The 27,015-nt window shown below is 47.7% G+C and overlaps 1 protein-coding gene across 2 annotated transcripts in view; it reads left to right on the plus strand.

Annotated features, from left to right (window-relative positions):
* Positions 1-26,580, plus strand: part of shank3b (SH3 and multiple ankyrin repeat domains 3b) — a 48,618-nt gene extending 22,038 nt beyond the window's left edge. The window contains exons 14-28 of one of the 2 annotated variants that reach the window (XM_061912119.1): positions 2,369-2,547; positions 2,629-2,742; positions 2,811-2,886; positions 2,962-3,044; positions 4,432-4,556; positions 4,621-4,753; positions 4,821-4,901; positions 4,978-4,995; positions 9,973-10,103; positions 10,206-10,299; positions 12,008-12,589; positions 12,662-12,946; positions 13,019-14,276; positions 14,436-14,462; positions 21,180-26,580. In XM_061912119.1, coding sequence (XP_061768103.1) covers positions 2,369-2,547; positions 2,629-2,742; positions 2,811-2,886; positions 2,962-3,044; positions 4,432-4,556; positions 4,621-4,753; positions 4,821-4,901; positions 4,978-4,995; positions 9,973-10,103; positions 10,206-10,299; positions 12,008-12,589; positions 12,662-12,946; positions 13,019-14,276; positions 14,436-14,462; positions 21,180-21,774 — 3,781 coding nt within the window. In that variant the 3' untranslated portion in view covers positions 21,775-26,580. The remainder of the gene's footprint in view (positions 1-2,368; positions 2,548-2,628; positions 2,743-2,810; positions 2,887-2,961; positions 3,045-4,431; positions 4,557-4,620; positions 4,754-4,820; positions 4,902-4,977; positions 4,996-9,972; positions 10,104-10,205; positions 10,300-12,007; positions 12,590-12,661; positions 12,947-13,018; positions 14,277-14,435; positions 14,463-21,179) is intronic. The other variant, XM_061912120.1, reaches the window with a different exon arrangement.
* Positions 26,581-27,015: the final 435 nt, after the last annotated feature.

Below are 27,015 nucleotides of genomic sequence, written 5' to 3' on the forward strand. Positions count from 1 at the left end.
TGAATAAACCTTACCGGGAAGGCTGAGGAGTGTGATCCACGATAGTTGGAACACACCCTCCGGTCCCCCTTCTTAAAGAGAGGGACCACCACCCCGGTCTGCCAATCCAGAGGTATATTATATATACTGATATGTTTTTAATTTTGTCTCTATCATATATACAATGTAAAACAATTACCATGTACAATATTACAGTACATGTGACTAGATCCCCCTTAAAGGCCTACTGAAATGAGATGTTCTTATTTAAAGGGGGATAGCAGCTCCATTCTATGTGTCATACTTCATCATTTGGCGATATTGCCATATTTTTGCTGAAAGGATTTAGTAGAGAACATCCACGATAAAGTTCGCAACTTTTGGTTGCTAATAAAAAACGTTGCCGTACCGGAAATAGCAGACGATGTGCGCGTGACGTCACGGGTTGTGGAGCTCCTCCCATCTGAACATTGTTTACAATCATGGCCACCAGCAGCCAGAGCAATTCGGACCGAGAAAGCAACGATTTCCCCATTAATTCGAGCGAGGATGAAAGATTTGTGGATAAGGAAAGTTAGATTGAAGAACTAAAAAAAAAGCGGCGGCAGTGGGAGCGTTTTGAATGTAATTAGACACATTTACGAAGATAATTCTGGAAATTCCCTTATCTGCTTATTGTGGTAATAGTATTTTAGTGAGATTCTAAAGTCATACCTCAAAGTCGGATGGCTGCGGTGAACGCCAGTGTCTCTGAGAGAAGCCGAGGAGCCAAGATCACAGCTGCCTTTTTGACAGCTACAGGAGGAAGTCCCATAATCCACTGAAGTCTCCGGTAAGAGCCGACCTAATATCACAATTTTCCCATCCAAAAACTTGCTGGTTGACGTAGAGAAACATGTTCGCCTGACCGCTCTGTGTTAAAGCTTCACAACAAACAAAGAAACACCGGCTCTGTCTCGGTGCTAAAGACAGCTGCAATACACCGCATTCCACCAACAGCATTCTTCTTTGACGTCTCCATTATTAATTTATCAAATTGCAAAAGATTCTGAAACACAGATGTCCAAATTACTGTGTAATTATGCGGGGAAAAGAGACGACTTTTAGCAGTAAGTGGTGCAGGGCTAGTATGTCCCCTCCAACCTGAGACGTCACAAGCATGCGTCATCATAAGCGTCATCATTCTGCGACGTTTTTCAACAAACTCCGCCGGAAATTAAAAATTGTAATTTAGTAAACTAAAGCGGCCGTATTGGCACGTGTTGCAATGTTAATATTTCATTATTGATATATAAACTATCGGACTGTGTGGTCGCTAGTAGTGGCTTTCAGTAGGTCTTCAAGGGTGATGGACGGCTGAATAGCTCTTATACTCCCCTCCGTTGCAAGTTTTGTTGATTCTATGTAACTTGTTTATGTGTGCTATGGCTTCTTCCTTGGCCTCAGTCCGGACCCCCTCCCTGGAGTCTGAATTTTTTTTTTTACGCCCTCCGTTTACTTGTTTCTCACCTTTTTGGTAAGGAGGGCCGGAAGTTGGCAGACCCGTCAGCGATCCTTTTTCTGTCTAATAAAATATCCATCCATTTTCTACCACTTGTCCCTTTTGGGGTCGGTCGGGGTGCTGGAGCCTATCTCAGCTGCATTCGGGTGGAAGGCAGTGTACACCCTGGACAAGTCTCCACCTCATCACAGGGCCAACACAGATAGACAGACAACATTCACACACTAGGGACCATTTAGTGTTGCCAATCAACCTATCCCCAGGTGCATGTCTTTGGAGGTGGGAGGGGCCTATCCCCAGGTGCATGTCTTTGGAGGTGAGAGGGGCCTATCCCCAGGTGCATGTCTTTGGAGGTGGGAGGGGCCTATCCCCAGGTGCATGTCTTTGAACGTGGGAGGGGCCTATCCCCAGGTGCATGTCTTTGGAGGTGGGAGGGGCCTATCCCCAGGTGCATGTCTTTGGAGGTGGGAGGGGCCTATCCCCAGGTGCATGTCTTTGGAGGTGGGAGGAGGGAAGCCACGCAGTCACGGGGCGAACATGCAAACTCCACACAGAAAGACCCCGAGCCTGGGATTGAACTCAGGACTACTCAGGACCTTCGTATTGTGAGGCACATGCATATTGCTGGGTATTGTGGCCAAACAGCTCCCCTCACCTTGGGGGTGAGGGGAGCAGTGAGCAGCAGCGGTGGCCGCGCCCAGGAATAATTTTTGGCGATTTAAGCCCTAATTCCAACCATAGATGCTGAGTGTCAAACAGGGAGGTAATGGGTCCCATCTTTATAGTCTTTGGTAAGACTCGGTTTGTCTGATCTTGAATGGGATTATGCTGAATATCTCAATTTCTCCCTCGGGGATTAATAATGTGTTTCTGATTCTGTGCGTGCAGTCCGAGTGGCGCCGGCGGTCATGTGGAAACCAGCCCCCCTTCCTCCCCGCCCCCGACCCCCCAGCTAAGGAAGAAGCGGCTGTACAGCGCCGTGCCGGGGCGCACCTTCATCGCCACGCGCTCCCACGTACCCCAGGGGCCCGGAGAGATCCAGCTGCACCGCGGCGAGAGGGTGAAAGGTGACGAGGCCGCCGTGTTTGAACTCTGCGAGCGCGCGTGAGCGGCCGGCGCCGACTTATCCACGTGTCGTGGTTCCACAGTCCTGTCCATCGGTGAAGGAGGATTCTGGGAAGGAAACGTGAAAGGAAGAACAGGCTGGTTCCCCGCCGACTGTGTTGAGGAAGTCCAGATGAGGCAGTACGACCCCAGACTGGGTAAAGGCGCCGCCTGTTATGAGGAGACGTGGCGTGTCGATGCGTGACGTCTTGCACGTGTCTTTCAGAGACGAGGGAGGACCGCACCAAGAGACTCTTCAGGCACTACACAGTGGGATCCTACGACAACTACACCTCCTACAGGTGAAAGCCACACACTACATCCGGGGGGCTTTTGCCCGAGCGCTTTGGCTAAGATGCTGTGTTGTGGCGGGACAGCGACTACGTGATCGAGGAGAAGATGGCCGTGCTGCAGAAGAGAGAGAGCGAAGGCTTCGGCTTTGTCCTCAGAGGAGCTAAAGGTAGACGGAACACGTTTAAATCTTCATTCTTGCAATACAGGGGTCTCAAACTCAACTTACCTGGGGGCCACTGGATGCAGAGTCTGGGTGAGGCTGGCCCGCAAGAAAAGATGTCTTCAAAAATATATTTTTAAATGTCTTTTTTTATTTTCAACACAAAATAAAATCAAAATATAAATGAACGAAGGGAGAATTGTGCACCACAACTTTCTCTGTGCAAATAAGACACGTCAAAGTGTCCCTGTGCTCAACAAAGAAATATTGCATCTCCCACTCTTCGCTCAGCACTAATCTTTCTCTTCACTGCAGGCTTTGAAAAGTTAGCGGTTGTGGAATATATTTGAAGTTATCCAACGCACGGAGAATAATGTTATTCCCGCAATGTGTGTCGTTCCGCTTTTCCTCCCTACAGCAACACGGCGGTCGGTGGAAAGAACCGGAATAGCGAGCTCAAAAAATTGAGGGCTCCCGGAGTGTTACCCGGCGTCATATAGAAATATATTTAGTGTTCATCTTGTGAGGCAATGCAAATTAAAGAATAAAAAAACAAATAACGGTTTGAATTGGTCCAGGTTATCGGGGACTGTTTTTACTGACGGACAGGCGTCGCGGTGTGACTGCAGCCAGGCACGTAAGAAATAAATCAATGTTTATTTATATAAGTGTCTCAAAGGGCTGCACAAGCCACAACGAAGAAAACCCTCTTCTCCATGGCAGCGTTTCTGTCGCTTTGACTCATTTGCCGCTTTTCCACTAACGCAGGGGTAGGCAACCCAGAACATTGAAAGAGCCATTTTGGTCCCAAATAACAAAAATTGTCTGTTTGGAGCCAACGGGAGGCAGGGGGGGTGAGTTTACAGTTACGGTAGCACATCTAGCCCTGAACGGGCTAAGATCACGACTAATGTGTACACGTCCGATACGCCCAGCGACTCTGTCGGAGTATCCGCGCTGGGGTCCAGTGCACCGCAGTTTTGTATTGTCGCTCGGTCCTTCGGCGGAGTGCTTCGGAAGCTACCGGAACCGCTCGTCTCCCCGGACCAGACTGTTTACAGCGGCGCTGGGGGAGGGAGGTAGCGAGCGAGAGAGAGAGAGAGCGAAACTGAGAGAGCGAGCAGGCGGGCAAGGGAGAGAGGCAGGGAGGAAGAGCGTGTACGGGTCTAGTGGAAAAGCGGCAAAAGGTTTCTCTGCTTGCACCACGCAAGTGGCGTCAATGTTCGCCCCTCGACAGCCATATAGCACACCGGGATTGGTGGATTCCTTCAGCTCCGCACACAACGCTGTCAAGCGCCATTCATCAAAAAGTCGCGGGCTGCACTAACATTAAACTTTCATATTTAAGGTTGGGGCTGCAAAATATTTGTTGTAATATTTCATCTGTTGTCAGCTGAGACGCCCATCGAGGAGTTCGCCCCCACCCCGGCGTTTCCTGCCCTGCAGTACCTGGAGTCTGTGGACCAAGGGGGCGTGGCCTGGAGGGCGGGGCTGCGCACAGGAGACTTTCTCATAGAGGTGACCGATGACGCCGCCATTCCCTCTCTCAGAACACCCAGCATCAGCGTGCTCGTCTGTTCAGGTCAACGGCGCCGACGTGGTGAAGGTGGGTCACCGCCAGGTGGTCGCGCTGATCCGGCAGGGCGGCAGCCGGCTGCTGATGAAGGTCGTGTCTGTGTCCCGCAAGTCAGACACCAACCTGATCAGGAAGAAAGGTGGCGCTCTCTGGTCTGTCCGCAACCGTTAACGAGCACCGCCAGCTGATTGGTTCTTGTCCTACAGCTCCTCCCCCGCCCAAACGAGCCCCCAGTACCTCATTGACACTCCGGTCCAAGTCCATGACCGCTGACCTGGAGGAGATAGGTAAAACAAACACACACACACCGAAGTTTAAAAGGCAATGTGTAAGAGGTGCTGTTGACCTTTGCCCCCTGTGCAGCCAGGAGGAGGCGCTTTGGTGAGTCATGTGACCATGGAGGAGTGTCTTGTGTGTGTTATGTCCTTCACATGATCTTCAATCCATCCATTTTTCTACCGCTTGTCCCTTTTGGGGTCGTGGGTGGGTGCTGGAGTCTATCTCAGATGCTTCCGGGCGGAAGGCGGGGTACACCCTAGACAAGTCGCCACCTCATCGCAGGGCCAACACAGATAGACAGACAACATTCACACACTAGGGACCATTTAGTGTTGCCAATCAACCTATCCCCAGGTGCATGTCTTTGGAGGTGGGAGGGGCCTATCCCCAGGTGCATGTCTTTGGAGGTGGGAGGGGCCTATCCCCAGGTGCATGTCTTTGGAGGTGGGAGGGGCCTATCCCCAGGTGCATGTCTTTGGAGGTGGGAAGGGCCTATCCCCAGGTGCATGTCTTTGGAGGTGGGAGGGGCCTATCCCCAGGTGCATGTCTTTGGAGGTGGGAGGGGCCTATCCCCAGGTGCATGTCTTTGGAGGTGGGAGGGGCCTATCCCCAGGTGCATGTCTTTGGAGGTGGGAGGGGCCTATCCCCAGGTGCACGTCTTTGGAGGTGGGAGGGGCCTATCCCCAGGTGCATGTCTTTGGAGGTGGGAGGGGCCTATCCCCAGGTGCATGTCTTTGGAGGTGGGAGGGGCCTATCCCCAGGTGCATGTCTTTGGAGGTGGGAGGGGCCTATCCCCAGATGCATGTCTTTGGAGGTGGGAGGGGCCTATCCCCAGGTGCATGTCTTTGGAGGTGGGAGGGGCCTATCCCCAGGTGCATGTCATTGGAGGTGGGAGGGGCCTATCCCCAGGTGCATGTCTTTGGAGGTGGGAGGAAGCCGGAGTACCCGGATGGAACCCACGCAGTCACGGGGACAACATGCACACTCCACACAGAAAGATCCCGATTTAGGGCTGGGCTATATGGCCTTTTTTTAATATCATGATATTTTTAGGCCATATCATGATACACAATACATATCTGCATATTTTGCCTTGGCCTTGAATGAACACATATAATGACAGCAGTCTGATGATTCTATGTGTCTACATTCAAACATTTTTCTTCATACTGCATTCATATATGCTACTTTTAAACTTTCATGCAGAGAGGGAAATCACAATTAAAAGTGTATTTATTAAACAGTTATTAAGCAGTGGCACAAACATTCATGTCATTTCCAACACGGAAAGTGCAAGATTGTCAGAAAAATTTTAAAACAAGCTATGAGTGCTCTTTTGTGCATGATGTCACTAAGATGACATCAAAACAACGGTAAATGAAAGTGCTCTTTTTGTACAGAACGCCACTACAATAGTTTAAAACAAATAAAGTGCACTTTTGTGCATGACGTCACACAAGATATTTTGATAACTGTCAAATAAAAATGAGCTGTATAATAGGAAATTAAATAATGTATGTCCTTAGTTTTGTGTTAAAATAGACAGAATAGAATAGAAAGTACTTTATTGATCACTGGGGGAAATTCAGCAAGTTAGGTTCCTGCGGACGTTAGGTTCCTTCTTGTTGTTGACTTTTTTTTTTCCATACGGTGTTGATCTGGAAGTAGTTACTTCTGCAATTATTTTGGTGTGACACTGGCCGGAGATGTTGACATGCATGGTTTCAAGCGCTCTTCATTCTCCAGCGAGTAACTTTTCGATTGATTGATTGATTGATTGATACTTTTATTAGTAGATTGCACAGTACAGTACATATTCCCTACAATTGACCACTAAATGGTCCACCTTCATCAATTCATGGTAATGATGCTACATCGGCATTCCTGCTACTTTTTGTAGCAACGCTTTTGCCGCATAAATGTTGAACATATTTCCCCTTGACGCCAAACCACCGCCAGACGATGTATCCTGTGCTGTTTTCTTGGTAATCAATTCTTCCTCCATTTGTTACCAGATTCGCACCTTCTTTCTCTCGTATTACCACCCACACCTCCCCGTTAGCATCACAGCTAACGTTACAATGACCAATAGTTTAAAACAAATAAAGCGCACACTTGTGCATAATTTTGTTGGCGTGCGGCACTGATTGGAGATGTTGACATGCGGAGTAAACACACTTCATTCTCTAGCAGGTGACTTTTCAAATGATGCTACATATTAGCTGTAATGTTATACTTTTTGTAGCAACGCTTTAGCACCATTCTTGACAAATTACGGTTGTCTGTTCGACATATTTCAGCTTGAAACCAAACCACCGCCAGACGGTGGACCCCCTTCTCTTTTTCTTGGGAATTAATTCTTCCTTCATTTGTTACCAGATTCGCACCTTTTTTCTCTCGTATTACCACTCGCAGGTCTCCGCTAACATCACAGCTAACATTACCCATGCTGCTACCTCTCTGCTCCGCGAGGGCGTATACTTATGTGACGTATGAGGTGACAGTATGTGATGTATGAGGTGACAGTATGTGATGTATGAAGTGACAGTATGTGACGTGTGAGGTGACAGTATGTGACGTATGAGGTGACAGTATGTGATGTATGAGGTGACAGTATGTGATGTATGAAGTGACAGTATGTGACGTGTGAGGTGACAGTATGTGACGTGTGAGGTGACAGTATGTGATGTATGAGGTGACAGTATGTGACGTGTGAGGTGACAGTATGTGACGTGTGAGGTGACAGTATGTGACGTGTGAGGTGACAGTATGTGACGTGTGAGGTGACAGTATGTGACGTATGAGGTGACAGTATGTGATGTATGAGGTGACAGTATGTGATGTGTGAGGTGACAGTATGTGACGTATGAGGTGACAGTATGTGACGTATGAGGTGACAGTATGTGATGTATGAAGTGACAGTATGTGACGTGTGAGGTGACAGTATGTGACGTATGAGGTGACAGTATGTGACGTATGAGGTGACAGTATGTGATGTATGAAGTGACAGTATGTGACGTGTGAGGTGACAGTATGTGACGTGTGAGGTGACAGTATGTGATGTATGAGGTGACAGTATGTGAGGTGTGAGGTGACAGTATGTGACGTGTGAGGTGACAGTATGTGACGTGTGAGGTGACAGTATGTGACGTGTGAGGTGACAGTATGTGACGTATGAGGTGACAGTATGTGACGTATGAGGTGACAGTATGTGACGTGTGAGGTGACAGTATGTGACGTATGAGGTGACAGTATGTGACGTGTGAGGTGACAGTATGTGATGTATGAGGTGACAGTATGTGATGTATGAAGTGACAGTATGTGACGTATGAGGTGACAGTATGTGACGTGTGAGGTGACAGTATGTGACGTGTGAGGTGACAGTAAGTGACATGTGAGGTGACAGTATGTGATGTATGAGGTGACAGTATGTGACGTATGAGGTGACAGTATGTGACGTATGAGGTGACAGTATGTGATGTGTGAGGTGACAGTATGTGACGTGTGAGATGACAGTATGTGACGTATGAGGTGACAGTATGTGACGTGTGAGGTGACAGTATGTGACGTGTGAGGTGACAGTATGTGACGTATGAGGTGACAGTATGTGACGTATGAGGTGACAGTATGTGATGTGTGAGGTGACAGTATGTGATGTATGAGGTGACGTGTGAGGTGACAGTATGTGACGTGTGAGGTGACAGTATGTGACGTGTGAGGTGACAGTATGTGAGGTATGAGGTGACAGTATGTGACGTATGAGGTGACAGTATGTGAGGTATGAGGTGACAGTATGTGACGTGTGAGGTGACAGTATGTGAGGTATGAGGTGACAGTATGTGACGTATGAGGTGACAGTATGTGAGGTATGAGGTGACAGTATGTGACGTGTGAGGTGACAGTATGTGAGGTATGAGGTGACAGTATGTGACGTATGAGGTGACAGTATGTGACGTGTGAGGTGACAGTATGTGACGTATGAGGTGACAGTATGTGATGTGTGAGGTGACAGTATGTGACGTGTGAGGTGACAGTATGTGACGTGTGAGGTGACAGTATGTGAGGTGTGAGGTGACAGTATGTGAGGTATGAGGTGACAGTATGTGACGTATGAGGTGACAGTATGTGACGTGTGAGATGACAGTATGTGACGTATGAGGTGACAGTATATGACGTATGAGGTGACAGTATGTGACGTATGAGGTGACAGTATGTGACGTATGAGGTGACAGTATGTGAGGTATGAGGTGACAGTATGTAAGGTATGAGGTGACAGTATGTGAGGTATGTAAGAAGGTGTGCTTGCTGTCTGTGAGAAGGAGACACAAGAAGGAGTGGGAGGAGCCTGTAGTGTAATGCCAGCAGCTAAAAGCAACTGCGTGAGAAGGTCTACTCCAATATCACCATATAGTCATTTTCTATATCGCACAGAGACAAACCTGTGATGTATCGGGTACATCGATATCAATCAATCAATCAATGTTTACTTATATAGCCCTAAATCATTAGTGTCTCAAAGGGCTGCACAAACCACTACGACATCCTCGGTAGGCCCACATAAGGGCAAGGAAAAACTCACACCCAGTGGGACGTCGGTGACAATGATGACTATGAGAACCTTGGAGAGGAGGAAAGCAATGGATGTGGAGCGGGTCTAACATGATACTGTGAAAGTTCAATCCATAATGGATCCAACACAGATCTATCGCCCAGTCCTACCGGGATTGAACCCAGGACTACTCAGGACCTTCGTATTGTGAGGCACATGCACTAACCCCTGTTTCACCGTGCTGCCAATCAAATAATCAATCAATCAATAAATCAATCAATCAAAGTTTATTTAAATAGCAGTTAATCACAAGTGTCTCAAAGGGCTGCGCAAGCCCCAACGACATCCTCGGCTCAGATCCCACATCAGGGCAAGGAAAAACTCAACCCAATGGGCGGAAGGGACCGCAGATGTGTGGACCTCCTCCCCCCCACAGGACCGATAATCAGCATTTCCATTTTCTTTGCGTTGAGTTGCAAAAAGTTAGTGGACATCCATTGTTTGATTTCATTCATGTTTGTCACCCGCAGACAAACTGGACGAAATGTTGGCGGGAAACACACACGAAGTGGTCTTGCGCTCCCGCCCCTCTGACGACTTCAGGGCGGCCACGGTGAAACAGCGGCCCACCAGCCGACGCATCACTCAGGCTGAAATTAATGTGAGCTGGTAGTCGCCCTCTGGTCAATATTAGTCACACTACCGACAGACAATGACGTGTGCGTGTGTGTGTGTGTGTGTGTGTGTGTGTGTGTGTGTATAGTCCTTGTTTGAGCGTCAGGGTCTAGTACCGCCCACCGCTCCAGGAAAGAGCACCATGGCTTTGCCGCGAGGAATGTCGAGAACCAAAAGTTTTGGTGAGACCGGTGACACCTACATACCTCGTTTCCACATGAGTTGGGAAATGGTGTTAGATGTAAATATAAACAGAATACAAGGATTTGCAAATCCTTTTCAACCCATATTCAGTTGAATATGCTACAAAGACAACATATTTCATGTTCAAACTCATAAACATTTCTTTTTTTTTGCAAATAATCATAACTTTAGAATTTGATGTGTGGGCAAATAGTCAAACAGTTTAAGAACTTTTCTCAAAGTGCAGTTGCAAGAAATTTAAGGATTTCAACATCTACGCTCCATAATATCATCAAAAGGTTCAAGAGAAGCTGGAGAAATCACGTAAGCGGCATGGCCGGAAACTAACATTGAATGACCGTGACCTTCCATCCCTCAGACGACACTGTATCAAAAACCCACATCAATCTCTAAAGGATATCACCACGTGGGTTTAGGAACACTTCAGAAAACCACTGTCACTAAATACAGTTGGTCGCTACATCTGTAAGTGCAAGTTGAAGCTCTAGTATGCAAAGCGAAAGCCATTTATCAACAACATCCAGAAACGCCGCCGGCTTCTCTGGGCCCGAGATCATCTAAGATGGACTGATGCAAAGTGGAAAAGTGTTCTGTGGTCTGACGAGTCCACATTTTAATATTCGACATCGTGTCATCTGGACCAAAGGGGAAGCGAACCATCCAGTCTGTTATTGACGCAAAGTGTAAAAGCCAGCATGTGTGATGGTATGGGGGTGTATTAGTGCCCAAGGCATGGGTAACTTACACATGTGTGATGGTATGGGGGTGTATTAGTGCCCAAGGCATGGGTAACTTACACATGTGTGATGGTATGGGGGTGCATTAGTGCCCAAGGCATGGGTAACTTACACATGTGTGATGGTATGGGGGTGTATTAGTGCCCAAGGCATGGGTAACTTACACATGTGTGATGGTATGGGGGTGAATTAGTGCCCAAGGCATGGGTAACTTACACATGTGTGATGGTATGGGGGTGTATTAGTGCCCAAGGCATGGGTAACTTACACATCTGTGAAGGCACCATTAATGCTGAAAGATACATACAGGTTTGGAACAACATATGTTGTCATCCAAGCAACGTTATCATGGATGCCCCTGCTTATTTCAGCAAGACAATGCCACGCCACGTGTTACAACAGCGTGGCTTCGTAGTAAAAGAGTGTGGGTACTTTCCTGGCCCGCCTGCAGTCCAGACCTGTCTCCCATGGAAAATGTGTGGCGCATTATGAAGCGTAAAATAGGACAGTGGAGACCCCGGACTGTTGAAGGACTGAAGCTCTACATAAAACAAGAATGGGAAAGAATTCCACTTTCAAAGCTTCAACAATTAGTTTCCTCAGTTCCCAAACCTTTATTGAGTGTTGTTAAAAGAAAAGGTGATGTAACACAGTGGTGAACATGCCCTTTCCCAACTACTTTGGCACGTGTTGCAGCCATGAAATTCTAAGTTAATGATTATTTGCAAAAAAGAAAAATAAAGTTTATGAGTTTGAACATGAAATATGTTGTCTTTGTAGCATATTCAACTGAATATGGCTTGAAAATGATTTGCAAATCATTGTATTCTGTTTATATTTACATCCAACACAATTTCCCAACTCATATGGAAACGGGCTTTGTATTTAAAGAAAGGTGACACAACCACACGCTTATTAGCCCAAGATGTGCATTTCTGTCACCACGCAGGCACGCCTGAGGACGACAGGATCTCCGCTTTGATCAACGAAAGTCGCTTTCCGCGGAGCTCCTCGCTGACAGACAGCTTCATCCCGCCTCCGCCTCAGACAGCGCCACCCCCTCCCCCCTCCGCTTCCTCCACCTCTTCGCTCTTCTTGCTGGACTCCGGGCCTCCTCCCTCCTTCCTCCCTCCGCCTCCCCCCGCCAGAGGGGAGGGTTTGACCCGCTCTAGCTTTAAACCCGGGGCGGAGCCGAGGCTGCAGGAGCTGGCGGACTCGCCGTTGAGAAGCCACGCCCACGCGGAGCGCCAGAGAAAGGCCAGGTCCATGATCATCCTGCAGGACACGCCCCCTCAACTGCAGGCCGAGACGCACGCAGCCGCGCCCGCCATGCACACGCTGCACGGCTCCACGCACACTTCCACGCTGTCTCTCCACAGCCCGAGCGCCGCCCTCGGCCATTCGCCGCTGTCACGCCGCCGTGGTCGCCCCGTAGAAAATCCTTATGCTAATGTAGGCCAGCAGGCTGCGCCCACCAAACCCCAGAGGAGGAAGTCACCGCTGTTAAAACAGCTTCCTGTGGAGGAGCAAGGTAAGGGGTTGCAAATTGTCTCCAACATGGTGCCCATGTTTCACCACCTGTACGCCTCCATCTTGTCTCCAGGACTCAAAGATCACGACGCAAAGTTGGAGGCGGGTGGACCCGGCAACCCCAGCAGGGCAGAGCTGTACCAGCAGCAGGTGCTGTCTGAGCGCGCCCGAGTCCAAGGCCGCCGCTCGTCCCTCTTCCTGTCTGTGGAGGGCTCCGGCTCCGAACACCAGGTCCCGCCTCTCCTCACGCAAAGTCACTCCATGGACGACCTCGGGGAGCTACCCCCGCCTGCGCCGGTCCTGTCACCATCGCCGTCGCCGCACACCTTCCTCCACCCGCTGACCGGCAAACCTCTGGGTAAGGTTCCACTCCTGTCCTCTAGGTGGCAACGATGTTCTTGTTCATGAACATTCCCCAATTCTTCCTCAGATCCTTCATCTCCACTTGCCCTGGCTCTGGCCGCACGGGAGCGAGCGCTTACGGCACGCACGCCTAGCCCGGAGCCACGGACCAAACACACCTCTGCCTCGACCACTCCCATTCCCACGCCGGCCGCCAGCCCAGAGGGCAGACACAAGCGCACGCCGGTCCCCACCCCGCAGAGCAGCCCCGAGCCGCGATCCAAACGCACTACCCCTCAGACCAGCCCAGAGCAGCGAAGCAAGCGCACCACCCCTCAAACCAGCCCGGAGCTCAGGCACAAGCGCATAACCCCGCCCCTTTTCCCCGACGGACAGGTGGAACGGCCCGAAGCCGAGGGAGGTGTGACGTCTCCCGCCGGCCCCTCCCCCGAGCGCTGGAGACCTGTCCCCCTGGCATGCCTGGTCAATGAAAGCCACTCTCCTCTGATTGACAGGCGCAGGAGCTTGACCGTTGGCAGTTCAGAGGAAGAGGGCGGAGCTTACACCGTAAAACTCCCGCCCGCCTTGCTGTCGTCTAGTGACGAGGAGACGAGGGAGGAGCTGCGCAGAATAGGCCTGGTGACGCCACCCGCCGCTTTTGCCAGCCCCCCGACCTCACTCACCTTGTTGCCGCGGCGAAGTGGCGAGGGCGGGGGCAGCGCTCCCGACTCTTTGGGGAGGAGAGGCGAGGAAGACGAGGGTGACGAAGAGCGTCTCCATGACAGCTCCTCTCCCAGCTCCCTTCCCCCTTCCATCACCTTGGCCTCGCCTCCCGCTCCCTCGTCCCCCTCCTCGCCGCCCGCTTCTCACACCGTCACCTCCCCGTCTGCCCTCAAACCTCGCCTCCGCTCCCCCATTGGGCGAGGCCGCTCAGCCCTCAGGGACCCCCTCCTTAAGCAGTCGTCTGACAGCGAGCTGCTCCCCTCGGCCGCTTCCTCCTCGCCGACCTCCCCGCTCTTGTGCTCCCCCACCGGCGGACGCCAGCCTCGCTACCTCTTCCAGAGGCGCTCCAAGCTGTGGGGGGGCGGCGAGGACCGTATAGACGACCGGCAAGGGTTTGGCACGGAGGAGGGCGGGGGCCGGCCGGCGGCCCTAGGGGGTCAAGGGTCGGGCTCGCCGACAGACCTTAGCGGGCGGTCGGCGTCGGCGTTGGAGCTGAGCGGCCGGGCGGGGTCAGGTCTCGACCTCGCCAACAGACTCCAACTGCTCAACAAGGACAGCCACTCCCTGGGGGAGGAGCCAAGCCCTCTAGACCCAGGACGCAGGTCGCCAGTAGGCGGGGCCAGGTATGTCATATATACGTGTGTGTGTGTGTGTGTGTGTGTGTGTGTGTGTGTGTGTGTGTGTGTGTGTGTGTGTGTGTGTGTGTGTGTGTGTGTGAGTGTGCGTGTGTGTGTGTGTGCGTTACACACTAGGTGTCATTTGTGTTTTTGTCATCGTTGCAGGTGTGTGGACGGTGGTGAAAGAAAATCGTAGGTTTTTATCTCTGGTAAACATTCCTTCTTATTAGCGGCTAAGCTAACATATAAATAGCCTACTTTCATGACTTAATACCAAGAGTCAGTCAACAACACTCCCTGACTGACCTTGTCATGACACTACGCTAACATGCTAACATATAAATAGCCTACTTTCATGACTTAATACCAAGAGTCAGTCAACAACACTCCCTGACTGACCTTGTCATGACACTACGCTAACATGCTAACATATAAATAGCCTACTTTCATGACTTAATACCAAGAGTCAGTCAACAACACTCCCTGACTGACTTTGTCATGACACTACGCTAACATATAAATAGCCTACTTTCATGACTAAATACCAAGAGTCAGTCAACAACACTCCCTGACTGACCTTGTCATGACACTACGCTAACATGCTAACATATAAATAGCCTACTTTCATGACTAAATACCAAGAGTCAGTCAACAACACTCCCTGACTGACCTTGTCATGACACTACGCTAACATGCTAACATATAAATAGCCTACTTTCATGACTAAATACCAAGAGTCAGTCAACAACACTCCCTGACTGACTTTGTCATGACACTACGCTAACATGCTAACATATAAATAGCCTACTTTCATGACTAAATACCAAGAGTCAGTCAACAACACTCCCTGACTGACCTTGTCATGACACTACGCTAACATGCTAACATATAAATAGCCTACTTTCATGACTTAATACCAAGAGTCAGTCAACAACACTCCCTGACTGACCTTGTCATGACACTACGCTAACATGCTAACATATAAATAGCCTACTTTCATGACTAAATACCAAGAGTCAGTCAACAACACTCCCTGACTGACTTTGTCATGACACTACGCTAACATGCTAACATATAAATAGCCTACTTTCATGACTAAATACCAAGAGTCAGTCAACAACACTCCCTGACTGACCTTGTCATGACACTACGCTAACATGCTAACATATAAATAGCCTACTTTCATGACTAAATACCAAGAGTCAGTCAACAACACTCCCTGACTGACCTTGTCATGACATTACGCTAACATGCTAACATATAAATAGCCTACTTTCATGACTAAATACCAAGAGTCAGTCAACAACACTCCCTGACTGACCTTGTCATGACACTACGCTAACATGCTAACATATAAATAGCCTACTTTCATGACTTAATACCAAGAGTCAGTCAACAACACTCCCTGACTGACCTTGTCATGACACTACGCTAACATGCTAACATATAAATAGCCTACTTTCATGACTTAATACCAAGAGTCAGTCAACAACACTCCTTGACTGACTTTGTCATGAGACTACGCTAACATGCTAACATATAAATAGCCTACTTTCATGACTAAATACCAAGAGTCAGTCAACAACACTCCCTGACTGACCTTGTCATGACACTACGCTAACATGCTAACATATAAATAGCCTACTTTCATGACTTAATACCAAGAGTCAGTCAACAACACTCCCTGACTGACCTTGTCATGACACTACGCTAACATGCTAACATATAAATAGCCTACTTTCATGACTAAATACCAAGAGTCAGTCAACAACACTCCCTGACTGACTTTGTCATGACACTACGCTAACATGCTAACATATAAATAGCCTACTTTCATGACTAAATACCAAGAGTCAGTCAACAACACTCCCTGACTGACCTTGTCATGACACTACGCTAACATGCTAACATATAAATAGCCTACTTTCATGACTAAATACCAAGAGTCAGTCAACAACACTCCCTGACTGACCTTGTCATGACATTACGCTAACATGCTAACATATAAATAGCCTACTTTCATGACTAAATACCAAGAGTCAGTCAACAACACTCCCTGACTGACCTTGTCATGACACTACGCTAACATGCTAACATATAAATAGCCTACTTTCATGACTTAATACCAAGAGTCAGTCAACAACACTCCCTGACTGACCTTGTCATGACACTACGCTAACATGCTAACATATAAATAGCCTACTTTCATGACTTAATACCAAGAGTCAGTCAACAACACTCCCTGACTGACCTTGTCATGACACTACGCTAACATGCTAACATATAAATAGCCTACTTTCATGACTAAATACCAAGAGTCAGTCAACAACACTCCCTGACTGACCTTGTCATGACACTACGCTAACATGCTAACATGGTGTTGTCCTTAACTGTCTGCTACTGTGACAACACGCTGGTTGACTACACGACATCCTCTCCTAATGCCATGCTAACGTGCTACGGTTGTCTTTAATTGTCGGCTATTCCAACGACAACACACTCGCTGGCGACACTATATTCGCTCCTAATTAGACACCAACGTGCTAACGTAATTCTTAACTACTACCAACTATATCTTAAACTGTCTGCTGATGTAACAAAAACTAACTCATTGACTACACCAGACCTTCTCCAAATGCGATGCTAAAGTGCTAACGTTTTCTTTAATTGTCTACGATGGTAACGACAGTACACGCTCATTGACTACATTATATACTCTCCTAATGTAATGCTAACGCTATCCTTAGCTGTTTACTACTGTAATAACACACTCATTGACTACAACAGTGTTTTTCAACCACTGTGCCGCGGCACACTAATGTGCCGTGAAATACGGTCTGGTGTGCCATGGGAGATTAAGTCATTTCACCTAATTGGGTTAAAAATATATTTTTTGCACACATCCATCCATCCATCCATCTTCTTCTGCTTATCCGAGGTCGGGTCGCGGGGGAGGCAGCCTAAGCAGGGAAGCCTAGACTTTCCTCTCCCCAGCCACTTCGTCCAGCTCTTCCCTGGGTATCCCGAGGAATGGCGTAGTAGGTAGAACGGCCGTGCCAGAAACCTGAGGGTTGCAGGTTCGCTTCCCACCTATTAACATCCAAATCGCTGCCGTCGTGTCCTTGGGCACCCTTTCTCCCGGTGCCGCTCACACTGGTGAATGAATGATGAATGAATGATTGGTGGTGGTCGGAGGGGCCGTAGGTGCAAACTGGCAGCCACGCTTCTGTCAGTCTACCCCAGGGCAGCTGTGGCTACAGATGTAGCTTACCACCACCAGGTGTGAATGAATGATGGCTTCCCACTTCTCTGTGAGCGCTTTGAGTATCTAACAATAGAAAAGCGCGATATAAATCGAATCCATTATTATTATTATTATTATTATTCCCAGGCCAGCCGGGAGACATAGTCTTCCCAACGTGTCCTGGGTTTTCCCCGTGGCCTCCTACTGGTTGGACGTGCCCTAAACACCTCTCTAGGGAGGTGTTCGGGTGGCCGCCACCCGGCGGAGGAAACAAATTTCTGCCGCTTGTACCCGTGATCTCATCCTTTCGGTCATGACCCAAAGCTCATGACCATAGGCGAGGATGGGAACGTGGATCGACCGTAACATTGAGAGCTTTGCCTTCCGGCTCAGCTCCTTCTTCACCACAACAGATCGGTACAACGTCCGCATTACTGAAGACGGCGCACCGATCCGCCTGTCGATCTCACGATCCACTCTTCCCTCACTCGTGAACAAGACTCTAGGGATTTGAACTCCTCCACTTGGGGCAGGGTCTCCTCCCCAACCCGGAGATGGCATTCCACCCTTTTCCGGACGAGAACCATGGACTCGGACTTGGAGGTGCTGATTCTCATCCCGGTCGCTTCACACTCGGCTGCGAACCAATCCAGTGAGAGTTGAAGATCCTGGCCAGATGAAGCCATCAGGACCATTATCTGCAAAAAGCAGAGACTTAATCCTGCGGCCACCAAACCGGATCCCCTCAACGCCTTGACTGTGCCTAGAAATTCTGTCCATAAAACTCACTGGAAACGTGTCCGACTTACTGCCGGCAATGCGGACCAAGCTCTGACACTGATCGTACAGGGAGCGGACCGCCACAATAAGACAGTCCCATACCCTATACTCTCTGAGCACTCCCCACAGGACTTCCCGAGGGACACGGTCCAATGCCTTCTCCAAGTCCACAAAGCACATGTAGACTGGTTGGGCAAACTCCCATGCACCCTCAAGAACCCTGCCCAGAGTATAGAGCTGGTCCACAGTTCCACCACCAGGACCAAAACCACACTGTTCCTCCTGAATCCGAGGTTGGACTATCCTGCGTAGCCTCCTCTCCAGTACACCTGAATAAACCTTACCGGGAAGGCTGAGGAGTGTGATCCCACCATAGTTGGAACACACCCTCCAGTTCCCCTTCTTTTTTTGCTCACAATTAATCATGATCCGTAAATAATGTGCCGTTGTTGAGTGTCTGTACTGTCTAGAGCTCGGCAGACTAACCGTGTAATACTCTTCCATACCAGTTGGCGGCAGGCGGTAGCTAATTAGATGTTGGGATCATGTCGTGTCGTGATCAGAATATGCAGACGACAGTGGGAAGCAGGGTGTAGGTAATAAGGTATCTTTTGCTTACAGCAAAAAGAAAAGGCATTGAAGCTTAGGCATGGCTATGCAAAACGAAACTAAAACTGAACTGGCTGCAAAGTAAACAAAACTCAAAATGATGGACGACATCAAAGACTTACAGTGTGTGGAGCAGAGACGGCGTCCACAAAGTACAACAACGTCCCCACAAAGAAGGAAAGCGTCCGCACAACTTGAATAGTTTGGATTGCGAAAACAAAGCAGGTGTGAATAATAGCGCTCAAGGAAGACATGAAACTGCAATAGGAAAATACCAAAAACTGGAAAAACACCAAAATAGGAACGCAAGAGAAGGACTAAAACACTGCTAGCCACAGAAAAACTCCAAATAAGTCAGGGTGTGATGTGATCAGTGGTGACCGTACACAGAAACACTCCAAATAAGTCAGGGTGTGATGTGACAGGTGGTGACAGTACTCCTACTTTGAGACAAGAGCTATAGTCATGCATGCTTGTTTATGCTTTAAAGTCATATCCAACAATTGCGAGAACGACTTTTTACTGTCAATATCGGCTACTGAGTTTAGTTTTTTTTAATGTTTTCTGCTTGTTGTGTGCCTCCACCTTCTTTCAATGAAAAAAACGTGCCTTGGCTCAAAAAAATGTTGGAAAACACCAGACTACACGATACCGTTTCTTAATGGGACGTTGACATGCTAACATTATCTTTGAATATGTATACTTTTGTAACGACAATACCCACTCATTGACTACTCTCCTAATGTAATGCTAACATTATCTTTAGCTGTTTACTATTGTAAGAACACACACATTGACGTCACGATACTCTTTCTTATTGCTTCCATGCTGACATTATCTTTAAATATATACATTGCAGTGTTTCCCGCAGAAAATGCATTAATTAAAGTGGTTACTCTCCAGGAGGAGGGGACCGGGGAGAAGGTGGGTGGGTGTAAGGATCGGTGTAACTCGGCCTGTCGCCATCACATCTCCACCTGGTCGCTGCCACCACAGCCTGGGGGATCAATAGACTACAGACTGTGGTGAAGTAGGCCAGCTTCGTCGCGTGAAGAAGCCTACAACTTTTGGTTGTGTTTTTTCGCTCCATTTGACGAATGGCAATATACGATGTATATCTCGACATTTTTTCTGTAAAGTAAAAGCAAAACAGTCCTATTTACCTGAGATACTAAAATACTGACTTACAAAGTCAAATTAATGACTTACTGTAAGTAAGCATTTGCAATAAGCGTTTGAAAAAAAGAGTTAAAAGTGGGGCCACATGCTGACATATGCTCAACTCCATTCATCCATCCATCCATTTCCTACCACTTGTCCCTTTTGGGTAGTTGATTTTTATAATGTAAATGTTGTATTTTTATCAACATGGGATAGCAGGGACCCTGCCGTTCAAAACTAGGCTGCTACATTACTAATGGTTCATGTAACTATAGCTGAAAACATAGTACATTAGCAATAGGAGAGACTATTCATCCCTGAACACTATGGAGTTCATGTAGGCTTAATGATGCACTTACATTATTATAAACACTATCAGAGACAGGAACTCTTCATTAAACATAATGTCCTTTTTGTCTGCTTCAATGCAGCTCAATCAACACAGAAAAAAGTCAAGTGAAATAACTTAGTTTTTAACTGTAAGTCAATACTGCTTGTCTTTCTCTCAGACAACAGAGCTTTGCTGTCCGTAACACATGCACGCACACACCGCACAGTGAGCTAACATTACGCTAATAGCTAATTAGCCTTCACCTCAAGGACTGCGAGCTAGCTGAGCTGCCGCTTGTTTCTAGAACGTCTACAGGCTCATAGTGATGCTACTAGTTGTTGACTGGGAGGTGTTTATTATCATTTGGGGAGAGTCCGCTGCCTTACCTGCTAAAAACACCTTTCTGCTCGCTCCACGTTACCTGCGCTGTGAATACACACTGCTGATTGGCTGTTAGCGCTCTGCGTGTAACCAATCAGATGGTTGTGTGGGTGGGATAATGCTGGGTGCTGCAGGGACGTACTGACAGAGGCAGATGCTGAACTAAGCAGAGCAGCTTGTCAAGACTTTTTTGGGTTTTTTTTTGTTTGCAATACACACTCGTTGACTGTATTCTATCCTCTCCTAATGCGATGCTAACGTGCTAATGCTATCTTTAACTGTCAAACATTGTAACAACAACACACTCATTGACTCATTTTGTTGCTCTTACAAACACTTTGCCCTCCTGTGCTATTGCTAAGCTAACATGCTAAGATGCTAACATGTCGTCATGGTGTTCTAGGTTGTTCTCCAGTCTGGGCGAGCTGCACACCATCTCCCAGCGAGGGTACGGCACCACCTACACGGTTCGACCAGGAAGCCGTTACCCTGTCACACGTAGGAGCCCCTCCCCTTCGCCCTCACCCTCCGATAGGTCAACGGGGCTGGGCTCCTCCCACTCGCCGTGCTCCGACAGGCCAGACCTGAGCTCAGGTCGAGGTCTGACCATCCTCAAGTCCTCCAGTCTCAGTCTACCCTCGGAACCCAAGGAGGTCCGCTTTGTCATGCGCAGCGCCAGCGCTCGAACCAGGTCCCGCTCCCCGTCGCCCTCCCCCCACGCCTCGCCCTGCCCCTCGCCGGTCTTGAGCGGACCCCTGCTGGCCCTGCGACCGTGGAGGCAGCGTCCTCTCAGCCTGTGGAACAAATACGACGTGGGCGACTGGCTGGAGAGCGTGGGCCTGGCCGAGCATCGCCAACGCTTCCAGGAGCACGAGATCGAAGGCTCGCATCTTCCCGCCCTCACCAAGGACGACTACGTAGAGCTGGGCGTCACCCGACTGGGCCACCGCATCAACATCGAGCGGGCCCTCAGACAGCTGCTGGAGGGCTCCACTTGACCCCTGTGACCTCCTAACCTTGGAGACAGCAGGTGACCTGAGGGGGGGGGGCGCCCTCTCGTCTCGTCAGCTCTTTCATCAAACGGTGAATTACAGCTGAGCTCCTTTTACAAGCACAAACCTTCCAAGTAAGTAACACCTGACTGATGCTCCTCACTGTCTAACATACCTTAGCTTAGCTTAGCCTAGCCTTAGCAACTGAGCTAATTCCACTTTGATCAAAGAGCTGATTTTTTTTTTCTCTCCAATTATTGAAGAGTGTTTTCCTTTTTGACTTTCTATCTTACTTAGCGCTGACCATTTAGCATCAATCATGTGCTTGTGATGACGTTTGACGGTGGACTTTTTTGTTGTGTTGCCTGATTGACTGATGGTGCTATGTGTTCCCGCCAAGCATCTCGTCCAATCAAAAAGGGGTTTCCTCTCTGCCATAAGGGTTCGCTTTGATCCCGCCATACGTGGAGATTCCTCCCTGCTTGCTCAAATCTTTTCTTTTACTTTGCAAAAAAAATGCTTATTCTTTTCCCCTCCACATGCTCGCCCTGCTAGGAAGAGTATGTCCGTCCAGCGAGCTCTCATTTTATTATCATTTTCACTGTTATGTAGGTAGGCCATCACTCCAGTGGAAGAAATAATGGAAGGACAAGCAGAAACCTAGTTCAGCTTAGCCTAGCCTAGCGCAATAAAGCGTACAAGGAAGCACTACCGTATTTTCCAGACCGTAGGGCGCACCGGATTATAAAGCCCACTGCCGATGGATGGTCTATCAATCAATCAATCAATCAATCAATCAATGTTTATTTATATCGCCCAAAATCACAAGTGATCGTGACTGCGTGGGTTCCCTCTGGCTACTGCAGCTTCCTCCCACCTCCAAAGACATGCACCTGGGGATAGGCCCCTCCCACCTCCAAAGACATGCACCTGGGGATAGGCCCCTCCCACCTCCAAACACATGCACCTGGGGATAGGCCCCTCCCACCTCCAAACACATGCACCTGGGGATAGGTTGATTGGCAACACTAAATGGTCCCTAGTGTGTGAATGTTGTCTATCTGTGTTGGCCCTGTGATGATGTGGCAACTTGTCCAGGGTGTACCCCGCCTTCCGCCCGAATGCAGCTGAGATAGGCTCCAGCACCCCCCGCGGCCCCAAAAGGGACAGGCGGTAGAAAATTGATGGATGGCTGGATAAATCATTAGTGTCTCAAAGGGCTGCACAAGCCACAACGACATCCTCTGTTCAGATCCCACATAAGGGCAAGGAAAAACTCACAACCCATCTACTATTGATCTTTTTTTATTGATTGGGCGCATTAAAGGAGTCATAGTATTATTATTTTTTTGTGAATGGAAAATACTTCCTAACATAGATGATGGATAGATGGATGGATGGGTGGATGGATGGATGGATAGATAGATGGATGGATGGATAGATAGACGAATGGATAGATAGATAGATAGATGGATGGATGGATAGGTCTTTATTGTCATTGCACAAGTACAACAAAACTTTGTTTTCAGCACAAACCCGTTCGAGATGAGACAAACAAACAGTGTAGAGGGTTACAGAACAAGAACGCTGATGGGCCGCCACGAGACGCCCCGTAAAAGACGGGGAAAAAGGTAAAAAGCTGGGGAAGGATGAGTAAAAAAATACAATCTAGACTGGGCTCTTAAAAGCCTACTGAAATGAGATGTTCTTATTTAAACGGGGATAGCAGCTCCATTCTATGTGTCATACTTCATCATTTGGCGATATTGCCATATTTTTGCTGAAAGGATTTAGTAGAGAACATCCAGGAAAAAGTTGGCAACTGGAGAAAAGTCCTGCCTCTACCGGAAGTCTCAGACGATGACGTCACATGTTGATGACTTCTCATATATTCACATTGTTTTTAATTGGAGCCTCCAACAAAAACAGCTATTCAGACAGAGAAAACGACAACTTCCCCATTAATTTGAGCGAGGATGAAAGATTGGTGTTTGAGGATATTGATAGCGACGGACTAGGAAAAAAAAAAACGCGGTTGCATTATTTTTAGAGACATTTACTAGGATAATTCTGGGAAATCCCTTATCTTTCTGTTGTGTTGCTAGTGTTTTAGTGAGTTTAACAGTACCTGATAGTCAGAAGTGTACGTCCACGGCCGGGTGTTGACGCACAGTGTCTCGGGGAAGTCGACGGCAGCTGTATGGACGGCACAAGCTCAGCTGATATCCAGTAAGAGGCGACTTTTTAACCTCAATTTTCTCACCCAAACCTGCTGGTTGACATGTAGTCGGGATCCATGTCCGCTGTGATCCATAGTAAAGTTTCACCTCTGTGAATTTTAAACAAGGAATCACCGTGTGTTTGTGTGGCTAAAGGCTAAAGCTTCCCAACTCTGTCTTTCTACTTTGACTTCTCCAATATTACTTGAACAAATTGCAAAAGATTCAGCAACACAGATGTCCAAAATACTGTGTAATTATGCCGTTAAAGCAGACGACTTTTAGCTGTGTGTGTGTGCAGCGCTCATATTCATAACAGCCCGTGACGTCACGTGTACACGTCATCATTACACCACGTTTTTAAGAAAAAAGTTCCGGGAAATTTAAAATTGCAATTAAGTAATCTAAAGCGGCCGTATTGGCATGTGTTGCAATGTTAATATTTCATCATTGATATATTGTCTATCAGACTGCTGGTGGGTAGTAGTGGCTTTCAGTAGGACTTTAAAGGGGCCCAGTCTGGAGTGGGGGGGAAAAAAACTCCATAGCAAAGCACATATACATATTACAGTTTATATTATTATTATTATTTGTATTAAAGTTTGTCTAAGTCTACAACATACATCACAAGATATCTGGCAACAGAGTCATGGAGGCAGGCCGCAGCTCTCAGGAAGGGAGTTTGTTGTGTGCTTGTCCTTCGGGAGAGTCTTGAAGCCAGGGAAACAATCCAAGTTAAAATATTTTGTATGTGAGTGAAAATAAAATTTGCTTTTCACTCTAAATTGTCTATGACTGGTCCTCAAACCTGCGAGGCAGACAGTCCAATGTGATCCAAAATCACAAGAGTGTCCACAGTTTTTCCCGAGTCCTCCAATCATTTGTGGCATCTCTGGGGTACTTTGAAGACTGCCAGCAACTTCCAATGTTTCGACAAACCAGAGCAACGCTTCCGGCAATCAGCAGTTGTCCTGTTGTCATCATTCCAAATTGGTGGATATCTTCACGTCCTCGACAAAAAAGGCTCGCCAGGCACGCGGCACTCCTTCTTTTCCCAAGAGTGCTTCGCGTGTCCGGCAACAAGAGCTCCGTCACGACAAGCAGGTTCCCCCAAACCCAAGATCTTGTCAATTTCATTGAGGCCAGTTAAATAGTTCCTATGTTGATTTGGAGAGCAGTGCAAAAAGGGGCAACAAGAAAGTTAAGACAAGACAAAGAAGCAAGCAGGAGAGATAAGGGGAGCGTCCGCCCTCCATGAGTGCCAGTGAGGAAGGTGCTGGTTCTTTGGTCAACACATCACCTTCGACAGCGTCTTCTCCCCGTCGTCTTTGTTGTAGCGGTGTAGCGTGCAAGGACGGGAGTGGAAGAAGTGTCAAAAGATGGCGCTGACTGTTTTAATGACATTCAGACTACACTTCAATCAATAACGGAGCAGCGTCTCCTCATCAGGAAACAACAACACCGGAAATGTGTCGCATGAAAAACCGTCCGACCGGAACTCTCCCGTAACTAAAGTTCCTTGGGTGCATAATGTAAACTCACTACACCGGTATGTTTTAGTGCATTCATGGCGAGTTTACTGACAGATATAGTTAAGAACTTTACACTACTTTATATGACAAATGGCAACAGCGGAGGATGAATGTCACATAACAAGAAGATAGAGAAAAAGAAGAAGCTTATCGACTACAAAGGGGGATGCGCGCAATTTTTCAGGATTCATGCAGATACCAAATACAGATCAGCAGGGGCCAGAAGGTAACAAAAGTTGCTTTTGCATATAATTGCGAAGCAAAACACCAGATAATATGTCTTACCTTATACACACAACATAATAATCCTCCTATATTGAAGCACATTAAATGGTGCAGCCTACACTTATCTCTTATGTTTGACTGCCATCTACTGGTCACACTTATCATTTCACCATGTACCAAATAAAATAGCTTTGAGGTCAGTTAGCACAACCAAAATGTTTATGTACATTAATACATAATCTCAGTACATTAGTACATATATATGGACAAAATAAAATTGCTTCAAGGTGGGTAAGCTCAACCAAACGTATTCTTTATTCCTTACATTAGGCGCACTGTCGACTTTTGAGAGGGGGAAAAAGGATTTTAAGTGCGCCTTATAGTCTGGAAAATACGGTACTTTTTTGTCCTTGTGCTAAGTGAAATGCTACATCAAAGAAGCTTCTGGAAGATGTTATCGTGACCAGGAATAAAACTAGGTGTTGTGCTAAAATGTCATTTCTGGACACAGTGAGTGGAGTGTTGCCCTCCACGCCAGCAGCCGCGCTTTCTGTCCAGTGTCTTGCGCGGGTCTCCAACAATCAGTGAGAGGCCATAGCGGGACGAGCCCAGCAAGACACGGGGACAGAGATACCATGAAGACAGCAAGACGCTACTTGTGGGTCGGAGGTCACGTTACATCATTACAACATGTAGCTGATTATGTGATCTCAATATCTTAATAAGCAATAGTCTCCTCCATTGATTAACACTTAACTATTGTTTCTTTCTAGAAGGTTGTTGTTGGACCGAGTGACAACGTGTGTAACCTTTCTAATAAAGGCTCATTTACTACACACCTCGACCTTTTGTGTGTCTGCCCAATGACGGATGTCCTCGGCGAGTTTGTGACGTTGGTGAACCAATCAAGTTGTTTCAACGACTCTTTTAGTCGAATGATGAGAACCGATTCCAAGTTATGAAATGTTTGTTTGGCACATGCAAATTTTGCATCGGCAATTACCCACTCTTCATGACTGGCAACTGGACTGGAAAACAAGTCACATTTGGATTACCGTATTTCCTTCAATTGCCGCCGGCGCGCCAATTAATTTAAAACCTCTTCTCACTCCGGCACTTACCAAAGGCATGCAGTAAACATTTGAGTGTGATGTAAGCTTGGACCTTAAATCCTACTGAATAGCTCGTAATCTTCTTCCCTTTATGCGATTTCAAATTACCGGTATTGAAATCAGCCTCCTCCATTTTGAAAATGATGACAGAGGAAGTGT

This window comes from Nerophis ophidion, linkage group LG10 (assembly GCF_033978795.1).
Source record: "Nerophis ophidion isolate RoL-2023_Sa linkage group LG10, RoL_Noph_v1.0, whole genome shotgun sequence".
In the NCBI taxonomy this organism is placed as follows: Eukaryota; Metazoa; Chordata; class Actinopteri; order Syngnathiformes; family Syngnathidae; genus Nerophis; species Nerophis ophidion.